The sequence below is a fragment of the Equus quagga genome, chromosome 21 (assembly GCF_021613505.1).
Source record: "Equus quagga isolate Etosha38 chromosome 21, UCLA_HA_Equagga_1.0, whole genome shotgun sequence".
NCBI lineage: Eukaryota > Metazoa > Chordata > Mammalia > Perissodactyla > Equidae > Equus > Equus quagga.
The window spans coordinates 35,303,883-35,316,114 of NC_060287.1; the positions used below are offsets into that span (position 1 = coordinate 35,303,883).

At 45.3% G+C, this 12,232-nt stretch overlaps 1 protein-coding gene across 1 annotated transcript in view; it reads right to left on the bottom strand.

Annotated features, from left to right (window-relative positions):
* Positions 1–12,232, bottom strand: part of LOC124231306 (Down syndrome cell adhesion molecule) — a 579,967-nt gene that overhangs the window by 8,434 nt on the left and 559,301 nt on the right. Inside the window, exons 31-32 of the mRNA XM_046648016.1 lie at positions 9,945–10,142; positions 8,327–8,629 (exon numbers count right to left, since the gene is read on the bottom strand). Of these exons, the coding sequence (XP_046503972.1) occupies positions 8,327–8,629; positions 9,945–10,142 (501 nt within the window). The remainder of the gene's footprint in view (positions 1–8,326; positions 8,630–9,944; positions 10,143–12,232) is intronic.

Genomic DNA, 12,232 nt, shown 5'->3' on the forward strand with positions numbered 1-12,232 from the left:
TGTCCCTAACCTCTTTGCTTGCTGGTGCCCTGAACCAGCACAGAGCCCCCCTGGCGGTCCCACACCCCTCAGCAGATACGTGCTCAAAGCTTGCCATCCTCCACCAAGGGGGCCTTCAAGTCCGCCTGTGTGAAAGTTCCTGACTTAAACCTGCCTTGTCTTAGCTGAAAATCAGGAGACTCCCCCTTCCTATCAGGAAAGCAAAACTTCCTGAACTTTCTCAATATATTCAGACTCACACATGGAGTTTGAATGCATTTTCGCTTTGGAAGAAGGATAGCAAAATCAATACTGAAACAGAACAGGAATGAATCGATTCAGAAAATCTATAATGGATGTGCATTCCACGAATCTATTCTTAGACTACGGTTCCTGTCATTTGCCACGCACACACTAGAAGAGAAAGGTCTAACATTTAGATCAGTGGTCCTCACTGAGGTTGATTCCCCCCACCCAGGGGGCATGTGGCAACATCTGAAAACTTTTTTGGATAACACAATTGGGGGGGGGGGTGCTGGTTGCTACTAGCTTCTATCGTACAGAGGCCAGGGATGCTGCTCAACATCCTACAACACACAGGACAGCCCACACCACAAAGAATGATCTTGTCTCAAGTGTTTATTGTGCTACTACTGTTGAGACATCTTAGTTTAGATAGCCAAAGGTCATGATTCCAAGTGGATCCTTCTATTACTTTAATTGTACTTGAAAAAACACTCAATTCAACCAGAATAAGGAATCCTGCTCCCCAACCTCCCTAGTCCACAAAGAGTTACAGCTTCAGTTCTTCATGGGAGAAAGTCAGGGATGGGCTGGACAGAACAGTGGTCAGAAGGTCTTTCTCTGACTTGACCTGATGAGGTGGGAGCTTAGAACAATGGGAAGAGCATGAGTCAAGGAGTTCTGCACTTTGTGTTGAAATCCTGCCTCTTTCTCTACATACTTTGGTGACCCCTGTCTTTAGTCAAGTGAAGGGGGCACAATAATTTCCAAGGGCACCTTTAAGTCTAAAAGATTCTTTCTTATGCTCTGAACTATCTCACCTGCAAAGACTGGTTAAGCGCATCTGTCTCAGGAATTTAGGGATAAGTATGGGACAAATGAATGCATATCTGGGAACCTAAAATTCCAAGGCACATGCAATAGCCTTCCTCCCCTTCCTGTGCACGACTTTACTAGTCGGCAACTGTGAAAACACACATGCTTTCACAACAAATTCGTACAGGATGAAAGTGAATCAGAGTCCCTAGGGGCTTAAGTCTCCTCCGGGGCCACATGAAAAGGAACTTTCATCAGTTTCTAACGAGGTTCGCTATCTGTGCTTGGATGGAGCTGGATGTTGGCACAAAAATAAGATGTGAAGCATGCTTACGTGGAGTTCTAGCAATTTCAGTAAAAACCACACAGATCAGCCTTCCAATGATACTATGGCATCAAAGAGCAAGTTACAAAGGGGAGCGTGCAGCCCGCCCACACTGGAGGCAGACGAGATCTAACACTTTTTTAGTTTAACATTAATGTTGCAGTATGGTAATGAAAACTTGTAAACGAACCTCTCCTGGAAAATGAATCTTCACTCCCAAACGGCAACCAGGAAAAACTCTAAATAAATAATGTGCGCTTGATAGCAGAGGTCCGTGCACACGGATCCTATTACCATTCTTGGCTTGTACTCCAGAGGCTTCATACATTTTTAAGAGCTCATGGATATTGTGATCCCCCACTCCCCGGTGGACTTTGAAAACTACACTGAGGTATAAAGTGGGGCTTAGAGTTTGTTGCTGTTCATGATTCTTCTGAAATAAAGTAGTTCTGAAGAAAAGCAGGATTAGAAAATGTCCCCCAGCATTTAGGCAAACCCAGAACTCATTAGCAGGATTTTGGAGCACTCAGTGAGGAAGGGTCTGTGAGGTTCAAAGACAGCTCCAGCTCCCACGTGAGACCCACAGGGACCCACACACTGGGGACCACCGAGGAGGAGCTCCCATTGGGGGCTTGTATCTGCTCAGCCATGAAGCTGGCAGACCCACCTCAACAACCCTGTGCATCTTGAGTCATCCCACAGAAGGACTGAGCTAAACTGGAAATGAGAGGATTCCAGGCAGAGGAAATATTTGTTTGTGGGGTTTAGGAGGCCAGAGAGTTGGAGCCCAGAGAGGGGAGGTCATGACTGGTGAGGAAGACGGGGCTGACCTCTCACAGCCTCCTAGGTCTTTATCCTGAGAGCCATGGGAAGCCACACAAGCGATATCAACACGAGGGGGTTGACTATGTAACTAGAATTTATGGCTTGTTGCTTCTCCACTTTGGGTATAGGATGCATTAGAACTTGGTGCCAGTTGTATCCACACAGAACCACACTGACAGACTATGGTCTTGCTGTCTTCTTCTTAGTTTTTCTATATTCCCAGGACCCTCAGCTTGGACCTGGCTCATCATGACATCTCACTGGGCTGTGTGTAGTCTGTGTGCGTGAGTGTGGGTGTGGGCGTGGGAGGGGGTGGTGCCTGCCTTCCTAAGCTGGATTTCACCTTGTTTCTTGGACCTCCTCATTTATCTGTCTTGTGTCTTCAGTACCTGCTGTCTATGACACTACATGCTGTTCTGATAAACTAAGGAGACTGTGGGAAGTGTTGATTTAATACATTGACATTTTCGTGTCTTAGGATAATACCTCATGCAGTATCTTTTTACAGAGAAGCTGTTCAATAAATATGGGTTGAATAAATGGGTGCAATATATTTGTGTCCTGACAGACCCTTTTTGGAAACGCAGTGAAATTTCAGTCACTGTGGAGAGCCTTTTTGCTTGTCATGTGCAGCACTGGAATCTAGAAGCTTCCTTCTGGTCACTCAGTAGGACACAGGTGGCCCTCTTGCCTCTCCATCACAGGTCTATCAGGCACAGCCCTCCTCCTCAACTTCTACCTCCCGTGGGCTCCCCAACAACTAGACCTGAACCCAAATAAGCCTATCAAGCCAAACAGTGAGCTGTCTAAGGGGCTCAGAAGTCAGAGCAAAAGCAATTTGAACAAGAGAATCCAAGTCCAGGAGGCAGAGGATGCACACAACAGAAGCAGCTACAATAAATCAGTAATAACACTCAGAAAGGGGGCTTGAGCATCCATAACCAGTGGCAAGAGTGGGAGGAGGTGGGTGCAAAAGGCAAGCAGACTTAGAGTTCCAAGCTTGGGAACCTTCAGAACAAGCCCTACCATCACTTTAGGTGTCCAAGGGACATCAGACTAAAATTACAAGAGAGTCTTTAAGAAGACAAAAATGCAAATGGACATCAGACTAAAATTACACGAGAGGCTTTAAGAAGACAAAAATGCAAATGTACATCAGAGAGATTTGGGTTTTCTAGCAGGGAGCCAGAATGAGGACTTCTGAATATTTAGATCTACCCAGAACAAGCCTGAATAGCAATGTACGGAGGTGTTGATAAAGGCCCCAGGGTCCTTCTAACTTGAAATTCTATGGGACTGTCTGAAAGTTTGTAAGTTTGGCAGCTCAGAGGAAACTCCTGCTGTGGGTAGTGAATGCCAAGGTCATTCCTGTCTCCTGCCTTTATCTTTGCTCTTCCCTCTGCCTGGATCACTGTCCCCTGAGGATCTCTGCTGGACTTCCTCTGCCTCATCCATCATTTAGATTTCAACTCAGGTCTCATTGTCTCCAAGAGGCCTTCCTTCCCTGACCATCCTCTCCATAAAACGCCCCTGCCAGACTATCTCCTTCTCCTACTTACTTCTCTTCCCAGCACTGCTCATGATCTGAAACTATGTGATTTGTTTACTTGATTAGTGTCTGTCTGCCCCCAGGGATGTGAGCTCCTTCAAGGTGGGGTCTTTGTGGATATTCTCTACTGCTGTATCCCCAGCTGCTAAAGCAGGGCCAGTTATTGAGTAGGCACTCAAAAAACACACACTGAAGGAAGAAATGGAAGCAGAGAGGCTGGGAGGGAAGGAGCAGGCCCATCTCTGGAAGGGTGAAGGCCAGAGCAACACCAACAGTGTGCATGTGCAGGTGCATGCCTGTGTGTGTATGCATGCGTGTGTGTGTACAGGTGCACTCCTGTGTGTCTGCATGTATTTGCATGTGTGTGCATGCCTGTGCACACACATGTGCATGTGTAGGCATCAAAGATACTTGTACTTGAAAGGAGACCCTTTCCCTAGTTCTTGGAATAACATTCATGACAGAAATTTCTAAATTAAATTTGAATGATGTGAAAAAGAGGAGGAATGCAAACCCAAGGCACGGGGCCCCAGCATCCCAACCCAAAGGAGAAAGGGCAGGAGGGAACCCCCCCCCGAGAGGAATGAAGTGTGACGCCCTGGGTCATGAGGCGGGAGTCTGCGCCAGTTGACCAGCCAGGAGCAGAGCTCAAGTTCTCAGATGATGCAGGAAGAGCGAGGCTGGGGAGGAGGTTATTTGGCAGAGAAGATTTCTGGCGTCTAATTTTGATTTAAGAGCCAACATGAGAGCCATGTAGCCTTCGGAGGGGAAAACAGCACCTAAATGACACGGAGACCAAGAGGGCCAGCCTTAGTGGAGGAGGGCACGATCTGAGCAGAGGTGGGCTTGTCCTTCAGATAAGGGCCCTGCCTTTCACTCTCCAAGCTTTTTGGTCAAATACACACCCAGGAGAGCATGAAGAATGGGAGGAATGGATCAAAAAATGAAAACTCAAAAACTGCTTCGCATAACTGGTTATTCAGAGAACCAACAAGTTGGCGGCAGGCAGTGGTCATTTCCAGCTGGAACACCATAACGGTGTTCATCACGACACAGGCTGATGTGTGTCCATTTAAGGCTGCGGCCCCAGAGGGTAAGTGCAGAGATCTGAAGGGGCCAACGCTTCCCCTGCTGCTAGTGGGGTCAGCTGCATGACGCTGCACATTTGAAGCTTTAAATAGATTTAAGTAGCTTCATGCAGTAGCATCTCTTGATTGCATCGGATAAACATCATGAATAAAGAAGCAGTAATCCAAGAATGTCAGAAACTGGCTCAAGATGCTACCCGAAACCAAGAATAGGTATTGTAACCAAAGTACTGACGCTACCCTGACTGAGAGGAAGAGAAGCTGTTGAACTTTCCAGCTATTTCTCAGAGGAACAGAGAGTTTTGTTTGTTTTTGTTTTAAAAGATAGAAATAGCCATCCCTTATGGAACATAATAAAACAATTACACAATGGGCATTTTATTTGAAATATACAAGTCCCACAATACAGAAAATTCAAAATTCAGGTATTATTAAAAATCGAAAGCTAGACTCTGATGTTTGCCTCTTGTATGAGCCTTCCACATTTCTTGGGGATCTCCTCCTTATCTGTAGAAGAGATTTTCTTTTGACTTGTTTAGAGCAAGAATAGGAAATAAATCACTTTGTTTAAAGTTAAGCTGGAAGATGGAGTGGACTTAAATGTCCTCTTGTGTTTTACTAATAATTTCTAATAATTGCAATATTTTAACCAATTGGCTAGTCTTGTCATTATCACAACCATGATGTAGTTGTTCATTCAATAACATTTATTAAGCACCTACAATATGTGAGACAGTGTTAGGAGTATATATTCAATATCATTAAGTCATTTAAATGTATTTCTTGAACGCTCACTGTTCTGCCAGATATCTGCTAGACACTAGGAGAGAAATACGAAGGCAACAGACATGTTTCCTATGTTTCTGCAGCCATGATCTGGCCAAGTTCCTTCAACTTGATTCAGGTTTGTACAGAGTTGAAAAGCTTGGGATTATAAATGAAAAAAAAAAAAAGATCATCAAAAAAGAAGAGGAACTGATGGCGAGGAGAAAGCTATCCAGAGGTTTGAAAGACTCCCCAGAGACACACACTGACTGATACCATCTAGAATCACGAGGGAACACAGGTACACGGCAACACAGGTACACAGCGCAAGGAACTGCTAATTTTGACACAGCCTCTAGTCAGCAGGAGAAGAAACTGCAACCTCGGGTTCTGTGCCCAATGTTGAATTTAGTTGCATTGTAAAGGAGCAACAGAAAGGCTTCCAGAAGGATGAAACATTTTCCTAAAAGCATATCAGATGTTCAATAATAACACAGTCATCCAGCGTGGACGAAACAAAGTTTGTGGACTTTAGAACTCCCATTAATTTAAAAACGTCTTCATATCTAAAGTTATACAATCATTTCATTCTCAATAGCATATTGAAACAACAGCAACTTAGTTACGATCTTTCAACTGCTCTGATGGATCCAGGCAACAATGTCATGAAAAAAGTTTTAACTCTTTTTCAATATTAATCCAACAGTATGAACAAGAAGCCATCAAAAAGAAACAAATCTTTAATTAGTTCAAAGTCTGCCCAAATAGGACCATCATTTAATCCAGAAGCTCCTTATATGCTAGGGGGATGGTGGCTGTGGATCTTAGATGGAAGCATGAAGTACTTCACTGGGTGATACATAAATGAGGTGGATGCTTCCCAGGATGTCAGTGGCCACTTCAGGAAAATGAACAAAAGAGGGAAGGAAGACCGCAGCCAACAGCACATCTGGAGACTGCCATTGGAGTCACCGTGGGAATTCTAACGACAGCATCACAAGGCAACAACAGAAACAACGAATGTCGATGACACGTTCTCTGCTAACCTCTGCTTTACCTCCATACGTCTTACACAAACCCCATGTGTTGGCACCAGAGTTACGCCCATTTTGCAGATGGGGCAACTAAAGCCAATCAACGCTAAACAATACGCCCACAGGTTCATTTTCTCCTCTCCTGTCTTCCTCATCCACAAAAAGTCACAGCATTTATCTTACATTTTCCTGCATTTGCCTTGCAAATAGATGCCAACAACAAAAAATCCTTGAAATAAAAACACCCACAAATAACCGTTTGTCTTCTCCCGGAGGACGTAGACAGAGTGAAAATAAATGAAGCCATCATTCTTTATTGTATGCTGGCATGAATCTTGACTCAGTCTGGAAGATTAGTTGCTGGATAGGCACTTCTTATTTTATATATTTTTATGCATTTATAAGGCTCATTTCAGCTGGGCCTTATGCCATAAAACCCAAGGGAATTGCAATAATTTTAAAATGAAGATAAGTGTTTGAAATAGAACTAGCACAGTGGTTCAGAAAATGGGAAAAAGAGAAATAAAACTGGATCCCATAAGAACAGATAAGCCAGTCCGTGAAGGAAAGTCTACAGGCAGCTATTTGAGGATGAAAAAGGAAAAGCGGTTTTTCTGATGAGAACTACAACTAGCTGCCATGATTTGAATTCAGTCTAAAAATGCGTTTTATTTGTCCGCTACAACGATTTGCAAATATCAGAGCCAACACTTAAAAAAACTGTGACTCTCCATACAGTCAAGATTTCTGGATTTTCTTGAGAAACTCCCTCATACTAGGCCCCCATTTCCACTTGGGACCCGTTGGCAGGAGCTTGTTAGAGCCTTTTCCCTCTAGAAAGTTGGTGAATTCTTAAGTTGTCCATGCCCGCATCACTCCGTTTTACCCCACACCCTGGCCTCTTCACTCACTCACATGATCTGCCAGGCCCTGCAGAGTTTACAGCACCCACACACGAACCCAGACCATTCTCACATGTTCAGGCAAAGACCAAACTACCAGCTGACCTAGCAATAGCCAGTTAGTCTCACTTTGGGTAACTCAGTGAAGTCAAGTTCCAAGCATTGGCTCATTGGTGAGATCCCTCTCCTTTTGAAAGCCCTCAGCATAGCTGTTTTAAAATATAAGCCCTATAATTTTGATACTCCTCTCATCAAGTGGTGGTGGTGGTGGTGGGGGGGAGGTTTCCTTCTCTTGAATCTGAGCTCCTTGGACTCTGCCACTGCTTGAACAATAGATATGGCAGAAGTGATATGTAATTTTCTAGACCCAACCTTAAGAAACTGGCAATTTCCACTGTCTGTCTCTTGGGACACTGGCTCTTAGAATGGAGCCACCATGACATGAGGAAGCCCAAGTCACCTTGTGAAGAAACCTCTATAGGGAGGACACGGCCAGCACCAACTCACCAGGTGAGCGAGCATTTTCGAAGAGGGTCCTCCAGCCTTAACTGAGCCCCTCCAGCTGACATTGCTGGAACAGAGATGAGCTTTCCCCACCAAGCCTTGACTAGATTTCGGATTCATAAACAAAAGACATGATTGCTGTTGTTTTAAGGCAATAAACTTTGGAGTGGCTCATTATGCAGCAATCAATATACGGAACAGCCAGTCTAAACACCAAGAAGGGCTTTCATCGTAGACGAGTGTGAACGAGGAAGACGAGCTTTCCTCGACAACGGTCCACATGGGTCCTCTCTCACCTGGCCGATGTGCCTTTGGAACCGCCATGTTCATCACGCGTCCTCCATCCTGAGGTTTGGGGGGAGATGCAGTGAATCTGCAGATCCCCGATTCTGAAGGGGTGCTGGAGGTCAGACTGTCTGTGTACTCATTTGTCCCTGCCGTCAACTGTTCAGATGATGTGTCCGATATGAAGCACTCTGTGATGGTGAACTTGGCGTGCCTCAATTGTTCTTCCATCTTGGCATGCTCATAGGCCCTGGCCAGTTCTTCGTAAGTGGAGGAGGCACTTTCTGTGGAGACCATGCTGCTTCGCGCTCGATCTACGCCGTGTGAAAGAGAAAACAAGATGGGTGAATTATCACCGTGAGTTTGCACTGATTTCTTCCAGATCACTGGACAGCCCACAGGAGTCCTGGGTCTTTGCCGGAGGACTGCCTTTGTTGCTGCCTTTGTTGCTGTGAGGTCAGCTTCACAAACCTCAGCAAAGTGGGCTCAGGGAACTTTGTTTCAACTGAATCGCTGTAGTTAGATGCCCCCAGCCTGGGACATTTCCACTAATCAGTAATGCATCCCCTTTAAAAAATTCTGTTTTTAGTGAAAATAATTGGGAATGCAGTATAAATGTGCTGTGGTGTTTCCCCCTTCCCTGCTCTGACTTGCAAATCGATCTGTACTGTAGACTGTAATTGGCATGAATGATTGGAGCTCTGCAGTTCAGCTCCTCTGGCCTCAGAAGCCGTGATGATGGTTCGAAATGAAGACGTGACTTTGCAAGGAAACTGGCCAAGGGGCAGAACTGTTCCCAATGGCTAGACTCATCCTTTGTGTGTACCTCCCTTTACCGGGACTTGAAAACCCCAGGACAAAAAAAGGTGCATCTTGGTCCAAGGAATCTGCATTTTAAGCCCACTAAAACGTTCTGAAGTCACCTCTGTGCAAAGCTGAGATTCTTCTAAGAGAAATAACAGCCATCAAAATAAATGTACAGGGTGACACTCCACCTTTGGAACACTATTTTTAAGTGTATCTTCCAGAACAAAAGAAAATGAGTATTAAAATTTCCTACAGCTATTAGGTTTAGATATAATTTCTTTTCAAAATTTAAGATGGGGGGGGTGGGCAACCCGGTGCTATTCTTAGGCTCTGTCTCTCTCAGAAGTGAAAGCTTGCTGGCTGATGCCATAGGCTAGATGACTTACTTTATAATCAGCCCCTGTTTAATTGTCAGATGGATCAGCCGAGGTTCCCGGTAGAGGGTGCCACGACCTTGTCATGTGTCTTAATCCTGGAGATGCTAGTGGGTCAGACGCCCTCAGAGTATGATCAGGAATTATTGCAATCATGTGGGTGAAGATTTAAAAATGTCTATGTTTCTCTCGGTGGGGGTAGGAATAAAAGGAGACAGCAGCATGAGTCTGCAATTCAGGATATGTGCAAAATAGACGCCTTTGGCTCTTTTGCAGAATTCCTTGGGCCCTGGATGTCATCAATGCGTACCGCAGTATTGGTACCTGTTAGAAAAGCAGCCTAACAGTTTGAAAGCGACCTTGAAAGAGAATGAGTCGGGGCCCATGAAGCCCAGGGTGTGGGCTACACTCATCCTGGGGGTGGAGGAGGAGGTGTGCAGGCCCCTACCTGTGTCTTGTGAGGGGCTGACGCTGTAACTGTCACTCTCCTTGTCCATTGACCCCGCAGCCCTGGGCGTTGGCAGCCTCCAGTCTGTGGTGAGGGTGTGTGCTGAAATGGTGGGGTGGGGTCTGTTGAGGGTCCATTGGCTGGCGTACCGGTTTCTCGCTGTGGGCCCAGCCTTTGCATTCCTCCTGGTGGTGGGATCTGTGAAGAGCCAAGAATAACGTCTGTCTCTGTCTCTAGGAGTATGGTGAGTCATGATCAAGACACTGAGTGCAGCTCTCCCAACCCAGCCCTATGACCCACCCTGCAGGGATCATGCCTCCAGGAAGCCCTCCCTGATTGCCCCATCCAGAGTACTCATTTCCTTTCTCTTATGGCCTGAGACATTCATGCGATACTTAAGCATTTCAAAAAGTCCTGTGGGGGAAAGGACTTGAGATTTGGACTCAGGAGTTATGGGTTAGAGTCTTGCTCTTGGCCCTTAATAGTTTCATGACCTGATGGATATCGTTTAAACTTTCTGAAAATCATCATCCTCTGTAAAAGGAGGAACCTTGGCCAAATACGCTCTATCGTGGTTTCCTTTCTACAGTTCTCCTACCTTGAGGTGATGATATGAGTTGAATCCTGTCCCCACAAAAGATATATCCGTGTTCCAACCCCCAGGCCCTCCGAACATGATCTTATTCGGAAATAGGGTCATTGCAGATGTACTTAGTTAAGATGAAGCCAGACTGGAGTAAGGTGGGCCCTTATTCTAGCATGACTTGTGTCATTATAAGAAAAGGAGACAAGCACAGGGGGGCAGAAGGCCACGGGACGATGGAGGCAGGGCTGAAGCACGGTAGCTACAAGCCAAGGCATGTCAAGATTGTCAGCAACCACCGGAAGTTAGGAAGAGATGAGGAAGGACCCTCCCCAAGGGGTTTCAGAGGGAGCATAGCCCTGTTGACACCTTGATTTTGGACTTCCAGCCTCCAGAACTGTGAAACAATGAATTTCTGTTCTTTGAAGCCACCCAGTTGGTGGCATGTCGCTACAGCTGTGCTAGGAAACTAACCCATGTCTCCTGTTTTATTGTCTTTATTTACTCATGGCCTTGAGCATGACTATTTTATGCATCAACTAAATTGCAAGTTCCTAGAGCAGAGGGACGATAGCTTTTTCTTGTAACTCTGTCTTAGATGTTCGCATATGGTAGCATATCTCGTCAATGGATTTGTCTGAACTTTGACAAAGACTTGGATTACCCAACGTGGAGAGCAAAGGTTTCCTGAGTGTCTGGATCTGTGAATTCTTTGCTTTTCAAAGAGGGATTTTATGCGGTTCTATTTCAAAATGGTCTGGCCACTACCAAACCCAGCAGTCTCTCTCCACTGCTCAGCACTAATGGAGCAGCTTCAGAAAAACAAAACCAAGAGGGCCAACCTGTGCCATTATTACACTGACTTATTTATGTTTTCTCATGAACCCTCCAGAGTAGGGTCGAGGCTGTGCATCTTTGCATCCACCCATACAGCCTGCTATAATCCCCGGTACACACTGTTCCCTGGATTGATACATACAGCCCAGTGTCACTTTATGGATGAGGCAAAGGAAGCTCAGCGAGGAGAAGGGACACAGCTGTTAAGTGATGAAAATGGAGCCTCTGCCTTTCAGTTCAGAGATTGTCCATCACTGGACCACACGTGTCCTCAACCTGGACATCTCAGTCTTCTAGTACGGTGTCTGCATGACACTGGCTCATTCATAATTCCACATTAAGTCGTGGGAGGCAGACACTTGAAAGTTGTGAAATGACTTTCTTTTCAAATGGAGGATTCTCCTCTTTGCAGTTTCTGGTTACTGGACTTTGAACCTAATCCATCATTCTACAATGCCAGAGAGAAGCATTAAGACGGCAGCCAAATCAACATATTTTAAGATTTCTTGGGTCATCAAAATGCTCCATCTTGGTGCATCTTCTCCGGGGCATTGATTTTAAGACACATTTCATCCCTTACTTGCAAAATTTCACGGAAGACTTTATTGGAAGATTTTTTTTGCCTTGATTAGAATGTAAATGAGTTACGCTGGAGCAACAAGCTCTCTGGACAGCAAGGTATGAATGATAATTGTGTGTCTCCACTGAAACGCTGGGTGAGAGGTCCTCAAAGGATAGACAAACATTCTCATGGGTAGGAGGCTAAATGTCTTCCAGGCACTATTGACTTGATAAGTGGAGCTCAAATAAATGGAGCTTGTTATTTAAATGCTAATGAATCTTTTCCAGAAAATTACCCAGTCCCTTA